Genomic DNA, 23,024 nt, shown 5'->3' with positions numbered 1-23,024 from the left:
AAATAAGGCTTATTGATGAGGCTTATGATTTAGTTATTTTTGCCATGCATGTGAAAGTGAATGAAAAAAGTGGACAAGGACATTTTAGTCATTTAGTGACACAATGGAAATAATGATCTCTTGTCTTTTGTACGGAGCCATCAAAGCAGTCTGGTTTGCATGAAATGTGATATGAATTTTTTAATAACATTATGCATTTACTTGAAATTCTAATTCTAGCTGAAAAAGAGATGCAGATGTGAGGACTGAGTTAGTCCTCTCTCTCTCTCTCTCTCTCTCTCTCTTTCATCCCGGTCTTCGCTCACTATATTCTTCATTCTCCATCTTCTCCCTGCTGCGGTTATTGAATTGCTAATGTGGCCGGTTAACTTTGTCAACAATTACCTCCTTTAGCCCATTTCGACCGAGTCACCGAGATCTACAAAATGGGAAAATTAGAAGCATGGTCTACAAATGTCTTCTAAATCCTTCTAAAAACCTTGTGTTCAGCGGTTCTTAAACTATTTCATGTCAAGGCAGTTGACTAGAATTATCTTCATTTGGCCGCCGACCCCCATCTGAAAATATGATGTTCCAGGGACCCCCCCCCATGAAGCAAAGATTTCAGTTAAAAACGTTCGCTCTGAAAGAATGTATATTCAAAGATTTGCGCCACATATTCACGATTTTTCAAAAATAGCAGAACTACAAGCTCGTAGTGCCGCACTCGGTGCCGCGCTATGAGCTTGTAGATCTTCTATTTTTCAATAGCTAAAGTATAACATAATGCTTTAAAACACCAAAAGGGGTTTCTGCTCAAAATGGGTTAACGACTCCATTCCCTCCATGACTCAGAAGTTTGCTACCCGCGGAAAATGTAATATTTCAAAGGTATGCCCAGATTACTGCATCGACATCGAGATGGGGAGGGAGAGATGCTAACGAGGGACATTGAGAAGGCAGAGATTCATCGGAAAGTTGCTGAGTTGTTTGTGCAAATATTCAATAGTGAATCCTCTATCAAACCTCACAAAGTTTTTGACGATATATATACCTCCTTTAAGCCCAAACCACACCAGCTAAGCTGGCACAGGCCTCATTATGTCATTCTTGCGAACGCAGTGATTGCGAACGCAGTGAGCACTTACTATGAGACCTAGCAGATCATGTCTGTGTGTCTGTCTGTCTGTCTGTCTGTCTGTCTGTCTGTCTGTCAGTCCCGCTTTTGTGCCCATATATGGAGCTGAGTGATTACGTCACCATGACTCAGCCATAACCATATAAGGAGTCCCCAAAGCAGCTATACGTCCAAAACCCAAATATGTACGAGCTGCGTTCGCTTCCCGCGTTTGCACGTCTTACTGGTAATAACAAAGACATCTGTGTATATTTCCCAACAGTTATTTTAATGATAACCAACATAACACTGATTTAAAATGAGATAACTTCCAAGCAGGAAAGTGGAACACACGCACACACACACACACACACACACACACACACACACACACACACACACACGTGCACATGCATACTGACTATGTACAGTATGTATTTATGTCTCTCTGTAGCCCAAACACAACTTATTGAAAGAAGTTGAACTCTAGGGTTCACATTCTGGGCCGGCTGCCAGACGGTGTCAACTGTTGATGCTTGATTAAAGTTTATGAGCAACAATATAACAGCCTTCGTTTTTCTGGGAATGCTGATATCAAGAGACGACTAATATATCCACAAATCACATTTCATTAACCCATTTAGACCTGAGGTCGATTCTACAAATGTCATCTAAATCCTGACAGTTTTCTGAAGAAAAAAAAAACTATGTTTTTATATCAGTGGTTCTCTTTCATTTTCATGTCAAGGACCCCCAGAAATATATGTATTTACCTGCCGACCCCCCATCTGAAAATATGTTGTTCCAGGGACCCTCCCCCCCAGAAGCAAAGATTTGAGTTAAAAACGTTCGCTCTGAAAGAATATATATTCAAAGATCTGCGCCACATTTTCACGATTTTTCAAAAATAGCAGACCTACAAGCTCGTAGAGCTTGTAGATCTGCTATTTTTCAATAGCTAAAGTATAACATAATGCTTTAAAACACCAAAAGGGGGTTCCCGCCCAAAATGGATTAAATGTGTTCTACATTTTTGACAATTCTTGGGGTGCTTTTCAGATGGTTTGGACTTTGAACCACTGGAGCAATTGATTGTGAATTTATGTAGTTGTCGACCACTGTACACTAAATACCTTTTCTCCCCCTCCCCTCACCCCACCTGCAGCTACTGGGATCTGGCGTATGATAATGATGTCATGGAGAACCGAGTGGGCCTTAACCTGCTGTATGCCCAGGTATGTATAATAACACAATAAATAATACAACTTTAATTTGTATAATAGCACCTTTCATGACATGAAATGCAGCTCAAAGTGCTTTACAGAGCAATGGAGAAAGAAAGAAAAGAAAAGCCAAGGCATAAACATTGAAAACTAACGGCAGTAATGCAATACAGTGAGGACTTGAATAACACAAAAAAAATTAAAGATCAATTAAAAGCAAGAGTGTAGAAGTGGGTCTTGAGCTGTGCTTTAAAAATGTCTCCAGAGGCTGCCTGTCGAAGGTACAGTGTTATTAAACTACAGAGGCTGCCTGTCGAAGCTACAGTGTTATTAAACTACAGAGGCTGCCTGTCGAAGGTACAGTGTTATTAAACTACAGAGGCTGCCTGTCGAAGGTACAGTGTTATTAAACTACAGAGGCTGCCTGTCGAAGGTACAGTGTTATTAAACTACAGAGGCTGCCTGTCGAAGGTACAGTGTTATTAAACTACAGAGGCTGCCTGTCGAAGCTACAGTGTTATTAAACTACAGAGGCTGCCTGTCGAAGGTACAGTGGGAGTTTGTTAAACTACAGAGGCTGCCTGTCGAAGGTACAGTGGGAGTTTGTTCCACGCCGTCGGCCCGTAGAAGCAAAAAGCTGCTTCCCCGTATTTTTTTGTTGACATTTTTTTTAGGCAAAGCGAGCAGGCCAGCAGTGGAAGACCTTAGGGGGCGGTTTGGCACATATTTAGGCAGGCAGTCATGTAGGTAGGAAGGTGCGAGACCATTGAGAGCTTTATAAACGAGTAAAATAAATTTAGAATCAATCCTAAAAAACGACCGGAAGCCAGTGCAGTGAAGCCAAAACTGGAGTAATATGTTCTCTCATCTTAGTATGGGGGTCAGTACAAATGTCATCAGTGGGTTTTTTAAACCTTTTGCCTGTTTCATTTCACAACATGGCTGGAACAGACACAGGCATTCACTTTCAGGAACACACTAGTAGTATGCACAGTTAATGAAAACAAGAGGTCCTTTTTTACTAAACCCCCAGAACAATGGAGCTAAACAGAAAATGTGGGGTGGGGGGGGGGAGGCATTTGCCTACTTTTCATCAACTTCTTATGCTTTTATTTATTACGTTTTCATTACAATCAAGACATCAATATCTAATCTTATAAAAGGTGTTTTCTCTTGGGCCCATCAATTGATCAGTGTTGTTTTCGTCGACTAAAACTAAGTAACTAACTTTTTCCACTGATGAAATCTAAATGGAAACTAAATGAAAACTAAGCCATGATGACTAAAACTATAAGACTAAATATACTGACAATTTCGTCAACAAATAAAAACTAGACTAAAATGCTAGGAAGGGACTAGTGGACAAGAGATTTTACACTTGGTTGCATGCTGAAAATAGCAGATCTACAAGCTCACAATGCGTCACGCTGCGACGCGTTGTGAGCTTATAGATCTGCTATTTTCAGCAAGTGTAAAATCATCATCATTACAACGGCATCAAGGCCCGTCAAAATACATTTTAGTCGATTAAATCAACTGTAGATTTAGTCGACTAAAACTAGACTTAACGCCAAGACTAATCCAGGTGACTAAAATGTGACTATAACTAAATTAAAACTATTGAAGAGACTATTCACGTTGACATGGTTTGTCTTGTATTTGTACTTGTATTTGTATTACCTTGTGTTCCTGTTTATATCTGATCTCCTTAGCTGTATCAACTGTGCTATATTTTCTTAAGCTGTTTAGAGATGACTGGCTTGATAAATTAATTAAAAAGTGTAGCAGTCCAAGAACACCGTCGGTCATCTATGTGTCTGAGCATTTGCGTTTGTCATTTTGATGATTGCATTTAAATAATAATGATAATAATAATTGATTCAATGTTAGAAAATTACATGATCACTAGCCCAAAATACCTCATGGTACGACAAATGGGGGAAAACATAGCTGATCTACAAGCTCACAGCGTGTATTAATGCGATTCCCTGTGATCTTGTAGATCACTACGAGCTTTTGAAAATGCAGAAAGTTTTCATCTACTTCATAATGACTTATAATGCCAGCGTTGAAGTGGCTGAATGCCTTCATCACTACAAAGGAGAATGAGTGCCTCCATGCCTGGTTTCTCCTCTGCCCCTTCCAGACGGTGTCTGACATTGAGCGAGGCTGGATTCTCGTCAACAAAGACCAGCACCGGCAGCTGAAGTCTCTGCAGGAGAAAGGCTCCAAGAAGGAGGTAAGAAATACCATCCACTGTGAATACGGCCCGACCTTGGAAATGTGTCTCGCCTTTTAACCCATTCTGACCTGAGATCAGATTCTATAAATGTCTTCTACATCCTGACAGTTTTCTGAAAAAGCTATGTTTCTATGTCAGTCGTTCTTCGATTTTTCAAAAATAGCAAGACCTACAAGCTCGTAGCGCGCCACTCGGTGGCGCGCTATGAGCTTGTAGATCTGCTATTTTCTTTGCTATTATATGTATTAGGCTGTGTGTGGACCCCCATCTGAAAATATGTTGTTCCAGGGACCTCCCTGCAGAAACAAAGATTTGAGTTAAAACGCTCTAAAAGAATATATATTCAAAGAATTTGCGCGATTTTTCAAAAATAGGAGACCTACAAGCTCGTAGCGCGGCACTCGGTGCTTGTAGATCTGCTATTTTTTCAATAACTAAAGTGTAACAATGCTTAAGACACCAAAAGGGGTTCCCGCCCACAATGGGTTAAATTCCTTTTGCATTTGCTTCCCCTCTGGAGGATCCTTTGGAAAATAATCAGGTCACATAAAACCATTTCGAGGATTTAAGAAAAATTGCCCGATTTTTTTTTCTTTTTTTTGTTACTTATTTGTCCTTTTTTTTTCTCCACCAGTTCATCCGTCTAGGTCAGACGCTCAAATATTTCGGCTACATAAAGTTCGACCCCTGCGTCACCGACTTCCCCGAGAAGGGCTGTCACGTGATCGTCAGCGCCGGCAACAACGAGCTGAACTTCCACGTCAAGCTGCCCAACGAGCAGATGAAGGAGGGCAGCTTCAAGGTCACACGCATGAGGTGCTGGCGGGTCACCTCCTCTGTAAGTGGACTCTTTTATCACACGCATGAGGTGCTGGCGGGTCACCTCCTCTGTAAGTGGACTCTTTTATCACACGCATGAGGTGCTGGCGGGTCACCTCCTCTGTAAGTGGACTCTTTATGTGGTGTTTTGAGGTATCATGAGGTGCTGGCGGGTCACCTCCTCTGTAAGTGGACTCTTTTATCACACGCATGAGGTGCTGGCGGGTCACCTCCTCTGTAAGTGGACTCTTTTATCACACGCATGAGGTGCTGGCGGGTCACCTCCTCTGTAAGTGGACTCTGTTATGTGTTGTTTTCATGAGGTGCTGGCGGGTCACCTCCTCTGTAAGTGGACTCTTTGTTGTGTTGTTTTCATGAGGTGCTGGCGGGTCACCTCCTCTGTAAGTGGACTCTTTTATCACACGCATGAGGTGCTGGCGGGTCACCTCCTCTGTAAGTGGACTCTTTTATCACACGCATGAGGTGCTGGCGGGTCACCTCCTCTGTAAGTGGACTCTGTTATCACACGCATGAGGTGCTGGCGGGTCACCTCCTCTGTAAGTGGACTCTGTTATCACACGCATGAGGTGCTGGCGGGTCACCTCCTCTGTAAGTGGACTCTGTTATGTGGTGTTTTGAGGTATCATGAGGTGCTGGCGGGTCACCTCCTCTGTAAGTGGACTCTTTATGTGGTGTTTTGAGGTATCATGAGGTGCTGGCGGGTCACCTCCTCTGTAAGTGGACTCTGTTATCACACGCATGAGGTGCTGGCGGGTCACCTCCTCTGTAAGTGGACTCTGTTATCACACGCATGAGGTGCTGGCGGGTCACCTCCTCTGTAAGTGGACTCTGTTATGTGGTGTTTTGAGGTATCATGAGGTGCTGGCGGGTCACCTCCTCTGTAAGTGGACTCTGTTATCACACGCATGAGGTGCTGGCGGGTCACCTCCTCTGTAAGTGGACTCTGTTATCACACGCATGAGGTGCTGGCGGGTCACCTCCTCTGTAAGTGGACTCTGTTATGTGGTGTTTTGAGGTATCATGAGGTGCTGGCGGGTCACCTCCTCTGTAAGTGGACTCTTTATGTGGTGTTTTGAGGTATCATGAGGTGCTGGCGGGTCACCTCCTCTGTAAGTGGACTCTTTATGTGGTGTTTTGAGGTATCATGAGGTGCTGGCGGGTCACCTCCTCTGTAAGTGGACTCTTTTATCACACGCATGAGGTGCTGGCGGGTCACCTCCTCTGTAAGTGGACTCTTTTAATATGTGTTATTTTACATGAGGTGCTGGCGGGTCACCTCCTCTGTAAGTGGACTCTTTTAATATGTGTTATTTTACATGAGGTGCTGGCGGGTCACCTCCTCTGTAAGTGGACTCTTTTAATATGTGTTATTTTACATGAGGTGCTGGCGGGTCACCTCTGTAAGTGGACTCTTTTAATATGTGTTATTTTACATGAGGTGCTGGCGGGTCACCTCCTCTGTAAGTGGACTCTTTTAATATGTGTTATTTTACATGAGGTGCTGGCGGGTCACCTCCTCTGTAAGTGGACTCTTTTATTGTGTTGTTTTCTTCATGAGGTGCTGGCGGGTCACCTCCTCTGTAAGTGGACTCTGTTATTGTGGTGTTTTCTTCATGAGGTGCTGGCGGGTCACCTCCTCTGTAAGTGGACTCTCTTTTATGTGTTGTTTTCTTCATGAGGTGCTGGCGGGTCACCTCCTCTGTAAGTGGACTCTTTTATTGTGGTGTTTTCTTCATGAGGTGCTGGCGGGTCACCTCCTCTGTAAGTGGACTCTTTTATTGTGGTGTTTTCTTCATGAGGTGCTGGCGGGTCACCTCCTCTGTAAGTGGACTCTTTGTTATGTTGTTTTCTTCATGAGGTGCTGGCGGGTCACCTCCTCTGTAAGTGGACTCTTTTATTGTGGTGTTTTCTTCAATCATTGAGTGGTGCAAACCACTCCATTAAGTAGCTATGTGTGGCTGGCTGGCTGGCTGTGTCCGTCCCTGGCTGGCTGGCTGGCTGTGTCCATCCCTGGCTGGCTGGCTGTGTCCATCCCTGGCTGGCTGGCTGGCTGGCTGGGGTGCGCACGCTTTTCCGACACACCGAAGATCCGAAGCGGGGGGACATGCGATGCGATGCGAAAAAGCGATGGTCCGACATGCGCTGCTCCCGTGCTTGCGGTTAGGGTTAGGTTAGGATTGACGTTTCGGATCAATAGTATGTCGGAACTAAAGCCTGCACCCGGCTGGCTGGCTGGGTCTGTCCGAGCACGACAATTGGGTTTGGTTGGTTTTCACAACCAAGTGTCACTGTTGTGCAGCCTAACACACACACACACACACACACACACACACACACACACACACACACATTAACTGTATATATACATATGATGATTTGGGGTGGTACAGTACAGTACAGTACAGTAGAGGGACCCCCTGGGGGACCCCCACACACACGGTAACTGTCATTTCTCAACCGTTTCGGAACGCGAGGCGGCTCGCCGGAATCGGCCCCGGGGCCCCCCTTGGCTCATTCCTGGGGGTCTGGATGTTCCGGGGACCCCCCCCACATGTTAACTCTCTCATGTCTCTACCGTTTGCTAAGTTGACCACTTCTCCTTTTTGTAAAGTTATCCAGCTGGCCCTCTCTCACAGCAGAGAGGGGTAGTGTGGTAGGAGAGAAGGGCTGGACCTGATCCAGTCAGGCCCGCGAGAGCAGATGTTTCTCCCAGAGAGTGTGGGGGGGGGGTTTGACCGCTACAGAGTGGGGGGGGGGTTTGACCGCTACACCAGTGGTTCCCAAACTCCGTCATGTCAAGGACCCCCAAATTGACACTAAATTTGCCCACAGACCCCTTTTTGAAAAGACATTCCCAGGGATTTTTACGGCTCTAGCAGTGATTCTCAACCCTTTTTTAATTTCAACAGGTTCATTTGGTTCCATTCGTACACTATCGTACTATTCGTACCCTTTTCCACCGGCAGTTTCTTTTTGGTTTTTAGTCCATGAGCCAGAGTTCCAAAATTGGTGGGAAATTTCATGGTGATAATAATCTAATATAGGTATGGTTTTTCTCCACTCAATTCATAATTAACGTAATTAATTTTGGTGCTCTGACTAAAAACCAAAAAGAACTGATTGGGAACCAACCGGTGGAAAAGGGGCCTCAGAGTTACAGACCCATAATGGTCCATTTTGAAAAGTGGTGAAGTGGTCCTTTAATACGAAACGCCACTTCTCCATTCAGCCGGAGCCAAAGCACCACTTTCTGTTCCTGCTAACAGACAGAACGTGCTGACCCCTAGTGACCCCTCCATGCTGTTCATCTTCATCAGTTCAATTACCCCGACACGGAGTCTTATTGATCCACCAGCCTCATCATGCCTCATCCCATTTCTACAAAAATGTCTTCTAAATCCTACCAGTTTTCTGAAAAAACCCCCCATGTTTCTACTGTATGTCAGACAGTGGTGCTCAACCTTTCTCATGTCAAGGACACCCAGAATTATCTGTATTCATCTGAAAATATGTTGTTCCAGGGACTCCCCTGGAAGCAAAGATTTGAGTTAAAAACGCTCTGAAACTGCCTCCCCCTGGCCAGCCGGGGCGCCTGATGGAGGGGAAAGGAACTGGTTGGAATAACGTGTTCCTTCCACGCGCTACGTCCAACCAGGGAAACTCCCCCCTGTCAGGTGTAAAGGAGACACTTGGACACTCGGGCATGAAGGAAGCATGAGTTAAGTCCGTTGCTCTCCCCAGGTTGGTGGAGGGTGTGTAGAGCCCAGGATCACATTAGATGATTGACACAGGGGTGAAAAATGGGTTACAAAACCGTGGGATAAAAAATATATTAAAAAACAAAACAAAAAAACGCTCTGAAAGAATATATATTCAAAGATTTGCGCTACATTTTCATGATTTTTCAAAAATGGCTGATCTACGAGCTCGTATAGCTATGAGCTTGTAGATCTGCTATTTTTCCACAGCTAAAGCATAGCAATGCTTAAAACACCAAAAGGGGTTCCCAGCCAGAATGGATTAAGCATTATTTTACACTTTTGTCGACAACCGTGTTGTGCAAAAAAAAGTGAAAATGGCTGATCTACAAGCTCACAAAATGACGCGATGGGATCATTGATGAGTTTTCTCCCCTCCCCTTTTTTTAAATTTATTTAACATTCCCAGAATAGGATGCTTGGGTTAATAAGGAGCTTCCTTCCCAAACAAACGATTAAAAACATCCTCTTTAGTGGCGCACTGTACTGTTATCCTACTTAACTGTCTCAGCTCACATGACGTTTTGTCTCCAGGGGATCTCAGTGATGAGGGGAAAATGACGCGCACGTTTCCGCAAGGAAGACACTTTTAAACAGTTTCAGTTGTGTGTGTGTGTGTGTGTGTGTGTGTGTGTGTGTGTGTGTAAGAAAGAGAGATGGGGTGAGAGAGAACCTTCTTTTGGAACAGACCTGGTATTACGTCCTACACACACACACACAGGCTGCCAGCACACAGAAATACATGCAGCACTAGTACTGCTTAGGTTACATTACAAAGTAACGGTTTTATACAAGGTTTTTCGGTCCGACAGGGATATGTATGATAAAGTTGTCATAATGTGTGTTTGTGTGCGTCGAGTCATTCATGCTATCATGATGTTTATCTGTGTGTGTGAACTGAGGGCTACATGGGAGGGTTGTGAGGAGGGAGGAGGCCTAATTGGTGCACAGGAAAGTACTGAGTGGCTCTGTACTCCTCAGTCACCTCTTGTAAGAAATGTAGCCGACCCAAACTATGGAATGCACTTCCCATCACAGTCGGAACTGCCGCCTCACTCCCAACCTTCCGCCGTAGTCTGAAAAGCCACCTCTTCAGACTCCACCATGGGCCCGTAGCACTTGCCCTAGCCCAGACGACCTTACAGGCGTATGCAAACTAAAGGCCCCTTAAGATAGCATTTTTGTAGACCTATAGCATCTTATGTAGACATAGCACTATAAAGTATACATGCATAGTTTTCATTATATAGATATTCCACTGTTACGTTCTTAGCTTGCGTATGATTCATGATAATTACTTTTTTATGCATGTGATGTATTGCCATGCTTTTTGTTCTTGCTTAATGTAAGTCCCTCTGGATTAAGAGCGTCTGCTAAATGCCTACATTGTAACATTATATTCTTCTTAGTACGGTGTTGGACCACGGCCAATACGAGCCCCCAGATCAGCTTCAGATGTGCCTTGACAATAGAATAGAAGTGTCTGGAACTCTGCTGGAGGAATGGAACACCATTCTTTTTTTTTTATATATATTTTTTATCCCACGATTTTGTAACCCATTTTTCACCCCTGTGTCAATCATCTAATGTGATCCTGGGCTCTACACACCCTCCACCAACCTAGTCCCCATATATGGGGGACAAGGGGAGAGCAACGGACTTGAACTCATGTTTCCTTCATGCCTGAGTGTCCAAGTTGCTCCTTTACACCTGACAGGGGGGGAGTTTCCCTGGTTGGACGTATAGAGTGTGGAAGGAACACGTTATTCCAACCAGGAACACCATTCTAACGCCATTCTTTCTAACTTATGATATTCTCTCATTTTGTGTTTTGGTGATGGTGGATCATCAGTCCCAACTCGCACTCGGGTGAAATCGGATGATAAACTATATCTGCCAGACATAGTACCCCAACCTGGCAACCCCTTGAATCATATCTGCCAGACATAGTACCCCAACCTGGCAACCCCTTGAATCATATCTGCCAGACATAGTACCCCAACCTGGCAACCCCTTGAATCTTATCTGCCAGACATAGTACCCCAACCTGGCAACCCCTTGAATCCAGCAGCCAAACCCAGTAGTCACTTTGAGTCGCACCGAACCGAACGCAGAAGCCACAGGTGTGATAAATTGCTTTCTGACAGAATTACCAGTCTGGTAGCTGCATTTCTGACAGAAATGCTATCTGATTAACCCATTTAGACCTGAGGACAATTCTACAAATGTCTTCTAAATCATGACAGTTTTCCGAAAAACTCTATGTTTCTATGTCAGTGGTGCTCAATATTTCATGTCAAGGACCCCCTAAAAAGGTTCCAGTGGAACCTCCCCAGAAGCAAAGATTTTATTTAAAAACGTTCACTCTGAAAGAATATATATATTCCAAATTTGTGCCACATTTTCATGATTAATTTTTTTTAGCAGACCTACAAGCGTGGTAGTGTGGCACTCGGTGCCGCGCTATGAGCTTGTAGATCTGCTATTTCACAATAGCTAAAGTATAACATAATGCTTAACCCATTCTGACCGGGAACCCATTTTGGTGTTAGCATCATGTTATGCTTATAGCTATTGAAAAATAGCAGATCTACAAGCTCATAGCGCGCCACCGAGTGGCGCGCTACGAGCTTGTAGGTCTGCTATTTTTGAAAAATCGAAGACCGACTGACATTTTTAGAATCTGATCTCGGGTCAGAATGGGTTCATCAGACCAGTGTGTGTCCAGTCAGTGGAAAACCTCATATGAATCTGATCTCAGGTCAGAATGGGTTAAAACACCAGAAGGGGTTCCCGCCCGAAATGGGTTAATGCATTTCTGATAGAAATGCAGTGTAATAAATAGCGCTGTAATGTTGGACATTACTAACCCTCCACCTAACCTCACAGGGGACCTACCCGCCACGTATGTCGGACTCCGTCACGGTCTTAAAAACTTTACTTTATCTGCAAAAAGTTGCATTTTGCAGAATAGTAGCACAAGTAGCGGATAGTGTGTGGATTGTCAGAATGGGTTTTCAGGCTGTATTAGAATATGACGAAACCCTCCTGGCCAAAATGATGACACGCAATATGTGACAAGATTTGACTGAGGGACTGCCATTGGACTTTTAGTTTTTTCATGTCATATGAAAGCAGGGAATCACAGCTTCAAATTGACATATTGGTTGTTCAGTTTGACCCACCAGTTTTGGAGATATGGCTTATAGAGTAATGTCTTACAGAGAAACCGTGGGTTGAGAAAACAGGCTTGAAAGGTTCACTTCTGTGGTCTCTAACATTACACCTATAGCTACATGTTTAAGCATTTATTTCATATTTACATGTCTTCTGTGGTCTCTAACATTACACCTATAGCTACATGTTTAAGCATTTATTTCATATTTACATGTCGATTTCAGCTCTGACACTTACTCTGGTGAAAAGCTGTATTTTATTTGTCCGATGGCAGTCTCTCAGTCAAATCTGGTCACATACGGTTAGATTACATAATTATTAACGCCTGCTTGCTTTCTCAGCCTGTCCAAATAAACCATCTGGTGTCTGTCTGTCCTCCTATCACAGCAGGTTCCCGTGGCTAACGGCACGGCCAATCCCTGCAGCTCGGCCAAGTGCGAGGTCAAGTTGGAGCTGGCCTTCGAGTACCTGATGAGCAAGGAGCGCCTCCAGTGGGTCACCATCACCAGTCCACAGGTAAGAAGGTCTTCAAGTTTAAATGGACTTGCACCTCCACCACTGAACCAGTTCATAGATCGAAGGGACAGTGGTGACAGAACAACAAGGGCAACTACCAGAGGGGACTGTGAAGTTCCAATCAGACGTAGTGTGTGTTTGGTAAAACAGTCTTCTCTGTTAGAGCCTCCCATCACCATCATCTCCCTGCAGAATTAAGAGAGACCTCCAACTATCTGACCTTCAAATTCAACCTGAACAGGTGGCTTAAAAACAACTCAAATCTGTAATCATGAGTAAATATCAGCACTATTTAGTATTTATCACCGGTGTCATTTCTCACTTCACTTGCCGTTGTTCTGTCCCCTGTACCATGTCGATCTGTTCCTGTATTTCTGTTCCTGTATTCCTGTGTTTTTGTATGTGCAGGCACACTACACTTTGTCTTTCTTTTATCTGTATTGTATTGTGTTTTTGTATGGACGTAGTGTTGGGTGTTTGCACATAATGCACACATGGCATCAACGCATGGTGGTGTGTGCAGGCACACTACACTTTGTCCTTCTTTATCATTCATTTTTTAAGAGCCTGCCCAGGGACTACAGATGAAATGTAGCCTCGGCTAACTCTGGCCCATTTACATTGATGTGAAAACTAACATGTTGATTAATGAGCTTTGTTGTCCCTGTCAAATAAATAAATAAATAAGCAGTACAGGGTCACTCTTTTAGGTTAGATGTTCTAGTAGGCCACGCTGGTAAATATACGGGACCCCAACAGGCACGTGTTAGAGAGCGTTGGAGAGGGGCAGGGGCTGAAATCCCATGAGAGGGGCACTTTTGGCCCAAAATAGCAGATCTACAAGCTGAGAGCTTGTAGCTATTTTCGGGGGGCACCAACCCTGGACATGGATTGTCAGGAGACTTCGAAAAAAAAAAAACTAAAACAAACAATTATCCTGAATTCTGCCTTCCGGCATGGCATGGAAAGGAGAGGAGAGGAGAGGCATGTGCATTTCTTTCACCATCAGTAAACGCTGCATTCGTTGGTCTGGAGAGGGCAGTTATTTTACAGACGGGTAAAAGGGCAGGGGCTGAAGCCCCCTTTGATGTCTATGTGTGCACGTCCCTGGAACCCAATCTACACTGTAAAATCCTCAGTGTTATTTTATCTCCTGTAAGGAGATAAAACCAGTAAGGATCCTCCACAGAAATGACATTGAAAACCAGTGGTTTAAATTGAACCAAGTTTACAGACCATCAGTAAGGGTCCACTCCACTGAAACGACATTGAAAACCAGAGGTTTAAATTGAACCAGGTTTACAGACCAGTAAGGTTCCACTGAAACAACATTGAAAACCAGTGGTTTAAATTGAACCAGGTTTACAGACCAGTAAGGGTCCACTCCACTGAAACAACATTGAAAACCAGTGGTTTAAATTGAACCAGGTTTACAGACCAGTAAGGGTCCACTCCACTGAAACAACATTGAAAACCAGTGGTTTAAATTGAACCAGGTTTACAGACCAGTAAAGGGTCCACTGAAACAACATTGAAAACCAGTGGTTTAAATTGAACCAGGTTTACAGACCAGTAAAGGGTCCACTGAAACAACATTGAAAACCAGTGGTTTAAATTGAACCAGGTTTACAGACCAGTAAGGGTCCACTGAAACAACATTGAAAACCAGGGGTTTAATTTTAACCAGGTTTACAGACCAGTAAGGGTCCACTCCACTGAAACAACATTGAAAACCAGAGGTTTAAATTGGTACCCACTCATAAAATTGTGGGATTGAGTTGAATATGATTTATTTTTGTTTTGTTTGTTTTCTCTGAAAGCTGTGAGGCTGTGAGCTATATTATTGTGATAATAATTTCTGTATAGAACATACTGTATACAACAGGCTGAGTATCTATTATTATTATAACATGTACAACAGGCTGACTCCTCTCCTCCAATCTGTAGGCCATCATGATGAGCATCTGCTTACAGTCTATGGTGGACGAGCTGATGGTGAAGAAGTCAGGCGGCAGCATCAAGAAGGTTTGTTATTAAAACACTTTCAGCGCCCCCTGGTGTTCATGTGAAATTACCGCATTGTATACTCACAATGTGTCATGGCAGCTGCAAAATTATCTGCAAGACCAGTGTTTATTTCGTCGACAAACGAAAAATGTTCGTCAACTGGTACCTTTTTTCACTGACGGAAACTGAGCCATGATGACTAAAACTAAGACCAAATATACTGACAATTTCGTCAACAAATAAAAAAAACTAGACTAAAATGTTAGGAAGGGACTAGTGGACAAGAGATCCAGTATAAGTCATTTTACACTTGGTTGCATGCTGAAAATAGCAGATCTACAAGCTCGTTGTGAGCTTGTAGATCTGCAATTTTCAGCAAGTGTAGCATCAAGGCCCGCCAAAATACATTTTAGTCGACTACTAAATCAACTAGATTTAGTCAACTAAAATCTTATGCTATTTAGTCGACTGAAACTGGACTAGAACTAAAACATTCCAGGTGACTAAAATGTGACTGAAACTAACTGAAAACTATTGAAGAGACTAAAATGAGAAAAACAACCCTGGTCTCCTGTCGTACTGTGTCTCACACACAGATGCTGAGGAAACGTCAGAACGGCTCCATACACCGGTCAGACAGTCAGCAAGCTGTGAAATCTCCCCCTCTACTGGTGAGAACCGGTTCTGCGTTTGTGTTTGCTGCTTTGCCTTTAGATGTCTGATGATTGGTGAATGTTAGTCTCGTGTATAGCCAGACAAACTATTCCACAATCTCCGAATGCTACATATAGTCTGGAACTACACCTCCTGAATGCTATATAGAGTCTGGAACTACACCTCCTGAATGTTATATAGAGTCTGGAACTACACCTCCTGAATGTTATATAGAGTCTGGAACTACACCTCCTGAATGTTATTTAGAGTCTGGAACTACACCTCCTGAATGTTATTTAGAGTCTGGAACTACACCTCCTGAATGCTATATAGAGTCTGGAACTACACCTCCTGAATGTTATTTAGAGTCTGGAACTACATCTCCCGAAATCAGAGTAAGGAAGCTGCCATTTCAGTTCACGGAAATATATTTTTGACTGTAAAGTCTCCACTTCCGCTTTATATTATACTCATGACAGCTCTTCTGTTGCTCCAGACTGTATAATGGAAGCATTTATATTTTACTCAGTTATGACAGCTCCTCCATTGCTCCAGACTGTATGATGGAAGCATTTATATTTTACTCATGACAACTCTTCTGTTGCTCCAGACTGTATGATGGAAGCATTTATATTTTACTCAGTCATGACAGCTCCTCCGTTGCTCCAGACTGTATGACGGAAGCATTTATATTTTACTCAGTCATGACAGCTCCTCCGTTTCTCCAGACTGTATGATGGAAACATTTATATTTTACTCATGGCAGCTCCTCCGTTGCTCCAGACTGTATGATGGAAGCATTTATATTTTACTCAGTCATGACAGCTCTTCTGTTGCTCCAGACTGTATGATGGAAGCATTTATATTTTACTCAGTCATGACAGCTCTTCTGTTGCTCCAGACTGTATGATGGAAGCATTTATATTTTACTCAGTCATGACAGCTCTTCTGTTGCTCCAGACTGTATGATGGAAGCATTTATATTTTACTCAGTCATGGCAGCTCTTCTGTTGCTCCAGACTGTATGATGGAAGCATTTATATTTTACTCAGTCATGACACCTCCTCTGTTGCTCCAGACTGTATGATGGAAGCATTTGGAGATTGCGCGAGGCGACAGTCTGGAAACGCGAGACTAGGTGAATGTATACATTCTGTATACTGTACGTGTTTGACTTTGAATCTTCATATCGCTGCAGGACTCTCCAGACCCTAATCGTGAACAGATCGTCAAACTCTCTGTAAGTGTAAATTTTTATAATAATCTTTTAACTGTTAAGTAAAGTGAGTTATAGTAAAGTTTCTGTTTCAGATTTGTACGTTTAAGCAAAATGTAGACACATTTGACCCAGCAATGTTGGTTACCTACCAAGCTGAAATGGCTTTTCCGCGACCACACACATTCAAAAGTTATTTTTAATTTCATTTGTCATTAAAGTTCAAATTTATATTTTTCATTTCATCTGGTCTTTAATAGTCTGTACCTCTTCCATAATAACTATGCTCTAATAATGCTAAGTCTTTACTTTGTAGTCTAGCATCAGTCCACAATGTACTAAGTATGCCGTGACCTTCCATACAGAGCATAATGTACAGTACTAATGTACAGTCCTTAATCAGACCAGTGTGTGTGTCCAGTGGAAACCTCGTATGAATCTGATCTCAGGTCAGAATGGGATAATGTACTAAGTATGACCTTTGACCTTCCATACAGACCAAGCTGAGCTCGGTGTCTCTTCGTGGGATCAGCGCGTCCAACTCGGCAAACGACATCAGTGGGAACGACTTCCACGGAAACTACGCTTTCGAGGGAATCGGGGACGACGACCTGTAACCCCCCCCCCTTTCCTTACCCCCCCATTCGCCTTCCATTACTCTCAATGATTGCGATTGGCTGATGATTGCAGCTGAGCTGAGCCAAGCTGTGTGGATCATCAGACAAAATGTCAAAATTCTGCAAGATTGTAGCTTCCCCCTGGAAAATGTGTTGCCTTAATACTCTCATTTAATCTAATCTCCTGACAGTCTTAATTTTTAGAATGTAGAAAAAGGTGAAAGGCTAGATTTCTATTTCTATCACACGGTCATCGGATTATATTTGAATCCCCCCCCCCCCCCCCTCTTTAATCATTTATTTTTTGTTGCGATATTGGCGAGATAGCATGTGATTGTTTTTGTTCCACCAACAGAATCCACCGTTGTCAAAATGTGGCCAAAGAAAGCAATACTAAAACAAAGCTTTATGTGAAGTATAAGAACAGGTGTGGAGAGTTGTCGCTGAGTGGACCGGTGGTGCAGCTGGGGGGGGGGGGGGGATTGTTGAGTGGACCGGTGGTGCAGCTGGGGGTGATTGTTTGGCTCTGTCAGCAGCGATGCCACAAATGAAACATTTCAGATAAACATCGCTCACGACTCTCCTAAAGACCACGAGAACCTGCTCCTTCCCCCAGGATAAAGAGAACGAAACGCCGCCTCCAGGACCTGAGTAAGTTATGATGCCATACTGTACACACACACAGAGACAACAACATTCATACAACATGCTTAGTTTAACTCTGTACTTGTAGTACAAGGGTCAGTGTCGTGTGTCGGTGAAAATGGCCGATCTGCAAAGCTCTCACTGTGTGTCGCGTCACTTTTCCACACGTTACCAGAGCCACGAATAGAGATTGTTGTGGTGGGAGAACAGGAGCTGGGGTTGATCCCCAGCAGCGTTCTAAGCCCTTCTGAAGAGTAAAGAAGGCCTTGGCATTTCAGGACACGTCAAATGCATGTGCAAAACGTCACATCCTCTGTCCATCACCTTATCCTCACAGTGCTAGACCTAACAGAATAATAGTGGGTCTTCTGCTCGAACAGAAATGGAGACAAACCGCCGATGAAGCTCAGTTTTGGTGTGGCGTGATGAGCTTGTAGATAATTTATTGTCGCTATTTTTGGACCATCTATAATGACATGCGAGAAAATGGGGACCGTACGCCATGTTGAATGTATAGTCGTCTGTATCACAGTGGTTTCAGCGTTTGGGCTATGGGACGTTACGGCCTGTCTGTCCTGGCTATGGGACGTTTCAAAATGGGGAACACATGGAGTGATACTAATCACACTCTCTCTTTAATGCTTAATTGTCTTATTAAAGCATAATTATAATTTATAAGGCATTGTTTCACCTTTTTGTTGACAAATGGATGGAGCCCGCACACCAGAATAGTAGGTAGAGGTACAAAATAGACTTATTAACCCATTTTGACCTGAGATCAGATTTAAAAAAAAATTCTTCTACATCCTGACAGTTTTCTGGAAAAGTTTCTATGTCAGTCATTCTTCGATTTTCAAAAATAGCAGACATACAAGCTCGTAGCTATGAGCTTGTAGATCTGCTATTTTTCAATGGCTAAAGCATAACATAATGCTAACACCAAAAGGGGTTCCCGCCCCAAAATGGGTTAAGTGACCTGATGAAGATGGAAACGTCAGACAAATACAGAAGTCATGTTTGTACCTACTACGGTGTGCTCCGTCCATCAGTCAACAGAAGTGTCTTCAGCCCAGCACACAGCTGTCCGTGTGGCGTACGTATTCCACATCCTCTCCCATTGTTCCACCTTTGGCCATGTTTTGTCAGAGGAGGAGGAGTGTAAACCATTCGGTAAACGTGACCACATTTGACAAATACCGGTGGTATCATTTACGATGTTTTAAGCGGGGACGATGCGTTGATTAATTTGCATTACAGAAATCGATGCATTCTTTCAAAAAAAAAAATTTGCATGTTAATCAATCATACACTGAACAATATCCTTTGTCATAAGTGCCGCTTTTTATAGTACATTTCAATGTTCTGAAGTAAATGAATAGCTTGGAAAGTAAGCAGTAAAAAGCTAGATCCATTGATAGCTGCATATTCCCTTTCAACTCTAGAAGCAAATATCCAGTACAACCCGACAACTACTGATAAATACCACAATTGTTTGAAATTATATTATCAAATTATATCTAAATTATATAGTCTAGTCTAATGAGTGACTTGAAATGTATCTCGATTGTGATCACACACACACACAGGTGGCACACAGTATGTCTGGATTGGCCGCGTAACAAAATGTAATTCTGGGAAATGTTATTTCCTAGCTAACAGTACTTAGCCTTAAAGCTGTCGATGATTCTCTTCATCTGATCATGATGGCAGTAAAGTAATGGCCATTATTTTACGATTTTACAATTTTGTTTCAGTTAAACTTTACCCTAATATTTTAGGCTCGGCCACTCGCTTGCCTTTTGCAAAAGAGTCAAATGCCTTAACTTTTATTTCCGTCTGATCTCTACCATTATCGTAAGGAAAACAGGGCGGGTATGTCGTTGATTTGAAACATGCTGTGTGTAGTCACTCACTCAGCCTTCCGGCCAGCGTTGCCAGGTTGGCTAGGATCTTGCAGAGCACGATAGATTGATTAGTTTGGCGGAACTCCTTGCACTTGCAGCCGAACCCATAATTTTTTTGCACAGTATTACAGATGGAGATGGATATTTATTGAACGAAGTTGCTAATGTCTGAATATTGTGTGGGGGGGGGGGGGGAATTTCCAAGGGGGGCTCTCTTGAAAAATCATCTTTTGATTTGTTTTTTCAACCAATTATTTTTTCAAAGTTACTCATAAATGCCAAAATATAGTTTACTAAAGCATTTTGCACAAAAGAAGCATTAAAAAAAAAGATTACGTCACTTTTATATTATGTACATGCAATTAAGAAAAAAAGTATTCTCAAACATTTACTAATATGTATCAATAGTTTATTATTGTACTCAAATAAATCAAATGTAATCTAAGCTGTATAGAACAAAAAATATTTCAAGGACTAACATTTATCATTGTTTACAGAATGCTTAGGGAACTTGTTAAAAGTGTTTACAAATTCCACATCAGATTTTTTTTTTTGATTGATTGTCTTTTTTTTATTATTATTATTATTTAGAGTAATAATGGGTTGTGTGGAACATGCTCCTAACAGATTGTTAGTATATTGTGCCAATCATCTCGGAGGTTTTTTAGCGGAAAAGCTGCTTTCTTGAGGGCAGCACGATCGCTATAGTTTGACCTCTGAACAAACGTTGGTTTACGGAGCGTTGCGAACAATATGAACATTCATTCCAGATTCCAGTCTTATACTGTTTGCATCAGTCGGAGAGAGTGTGAGCAATGATGCAGAATTTCTTCTTTTTTCTTTTTTTTTACAGAGTTGAAATCTCCAAATGTAAATGAACCGGTGCACTCTCATTGGATAGTCTGAACTGTAATCAAGAAATATATGTTATATGGTGTCTTTTCCTTTCATTATTTTCACTCACTTGTGTCCTCAGTTGGCTTATAGGGCGGAAAAGACACATGGGTGTCACCGCTGAGGCCTAATTCTGATCACATTACTGAGAAAATACATGTAAAGCTGCAAAGTCCAGGATTTCAATAAATGTATAGTTGCCAAATTTCACTCTAGGTTTTGCATTTATTTCTTTAATACTTGCTGTGACTGACATGCATAAAAAAAGTGTGTCTTTGTGTCTTCCAAAAATGTCAGTGTATGGCTTCCCTTTAACACATTTTGACCTGGGAATGATTCTACAAATGTCTTCTAAATCCTGACGGTTTTCTGAAAATCCCTATGTGTCGTTCTAGAATGTTTTCATGTCAAGGACCCCCAAGATTATATGTAATTGGCCGCCAACCCCCATCTGAAAATATGTTGTTCCAGGGACCCCCCCAGAGGGTGAGTTAAATACTTTGGCTCTGAAAGACTATATATTCAAAGATTTGCGCCACATTATCATGATTTCTCAAAAATAGCAGATCTACAAAGCAAAGCAAAGTTTGTTTGTTTACCCAGGGAAGTGGACTAAGCCAAGGACTTGTTTACAGCCAGGCCCTGCTCATAGAACATTTCATGGTAGGGGAGGTTCAATGCCTTGCTCAAGGGCACTTCAGCGGTGGTAATTTTAACGTGCCGGTCCGGGGATACGAACTATAGCGACCTTCCGATATCAAGACCGCTCCGCAAACCGTTCGGCCACCGTTGCCCCATTACGAGCTTGTAGATCTGCTATTTTTCAATGTCTAAAGTATAACTCTGCTTAAAACACCAAAATGGGTTAGTGGCACAGAGCCAGCAGTGTTCTCTCTACACTCACAGGTGCGCAATTATGGATTAGCTACAGCATTCTTGCTGTAGCTAATCCATAAAAGGTAGTCGTTTTTTATTTGAATAAATGTCAGATTAAAATAGTGTGCATTTTGCGTCCCAAAACGCAGTTTATAGTTAAGGGACGTAATAAAACGACCTCTGCATCCACGGGATGCACTACTGTACTAGCTTTAGTTATAATAATCATTTCTTCTTCTGTTTTCTACATGAATATAACCACGTTATAATAACCATATAAAATGAAATGGGAGTTAAATGCTGCCAAAAAACATGGCAAAACATACTGTTTACATACATACTGTGGGACTCATAGAACGTCCCTCGGACACATCTAAAAGACCATCCCTGCATCCCGGGACTCATTACATTGAACACCTAATTTACATCACTGAAATGTGACTATAAAACTAATAAAAATAAATGAAAACCAGTCAGTCGGATATCCAACAATAAATGAACTCGAGTTCATGTGTTTATTTCAAAATCCGCACTTAAGGCATTTATGAAAACACTGCATAAGAACAAAAAGAACACTTGGGGGATCTCAGCACTAATGACTGGGTTTCCATGCTCCACTGCGACAGGGAAACCTCTCAAACATGTCTTACTTGCATATAATAGTAATTCACAAGGAGATGAAAACGTAAACATGACCTCACTTTTTTTTTTTTCTTCACATTAAAGCAACACTATGCAATCGTTTTATTTAAATTCTTGCGCGTTTTAGCACCATTTTTGCAATTCAATACAAGTAGTTTCACTTCCAGAGCTTTTAAGTGTTGAGGTGCGTGCAAACCAGCCTTCTGTACCACCCCCATATCACATAGTTTAGTTTGGTAAGTCAGGATTTGAATCAACCTGAAGATATGGATGGCTTGGCTTGGCACGGCTAATCCAAGGATCAAATATTTCACTGAAAAAGTTGAATGTTCGGTTCAAGGACACGCACTCAAATAACTTAACTACTTCTATACATTCCAGGATAGGGAATAAAATCGTATCAAAAAGCATCAAGTACCAGTTGCAGCCAACTAAGTGCTATACTATTGTGCCAATCTTAAACTTTACATAGTATCGCTTTAACCAAATGTCCCTAACTTGTCACACATTCAAAATACAAAAGAAAATGCTCTTAATATATATATATATATATTAATAAGGTATGCATTTGTAATGGTCTATTACAGCCACATTAGAAAAATAAACAAAAAAACTATACTATATTGTGTATATATTCAGTTCCAACACTCTCATGCTTAATAATGAGTGTCTTCTTTCAAGTAAAACAAATGGGCTAATTTCACAGTCAACAAGACA

The 23,024-nt window shown here is 42.3% G+C and overlaps 1 protein-coding gene across 1 annotated transcript in view; it reads left to right on the top strand.

Moving 5' to 3' along the window:
* Nucleotides 1-20,061, top strand: part of snx17 (sorting nexin 17) — a 52,779-nt gene extending 32,718 nt beyond the window's left edge. The window contains exons 8-15 of the mRNA XM_080790526.1: nucleotides 2,262-2,331; nucleotides 4,466-4,558; nucleotides 5,196-5,399; nucleotides 12,724-12,852; nucleotides 14,800-14,877; nucleotides 15,456-15,530; nucleotides 16,712-16,753; nucleotides 17,227-20,061. Coding sequence (XP_080646652.1) covers nucleotides 2,262-2,331; nucleotides 4,466-4,558; nucleotides 5,196-5,399; nucleotides 12,724-12,852; nucleotides 14,800-14,877; nucleotides 15,456-15,530; nucleotides 16,712-16,753; nucleotides 17,227-17,346 — 811 coding nt within the window. The 3' untranslated portion in view covers nucleotides 17,347-20,061. The remainder of the gene's footprint in view (nucleotides 1-2,261; nucleotides 2,332-4,465; nucleotides 4,559-5,195; nucleotides 5,400-12,723; nucleotides 12,853-14,799; nucleotides 14,878-15,455; nucleotides 15,531-16,711; nucleotides 16,754-17,226) is intronic.
* The last annotated feature ends 2,963 nt before the right edge of the window (nucleotides 20,062-23,024 follow it).

The sequence above is a fragment of the Protomyctophum bolini genome (genome assembly GCF_963924005.1).
Source record: "Protomyctophum bolini genome assembly, chromosome: 19".
In the NCBI taxonomy this organism is placed as follows: domain Eukaryota; kingdom Metazoa; phylum Chordata; class Actinopteri; order Myctophiformes; family Myctophidae; genus Protomyctophum; species Protomyctophum bolini.
This window is presented reverse-complemented; position numbering and strand designations above follow the sequence as displayed.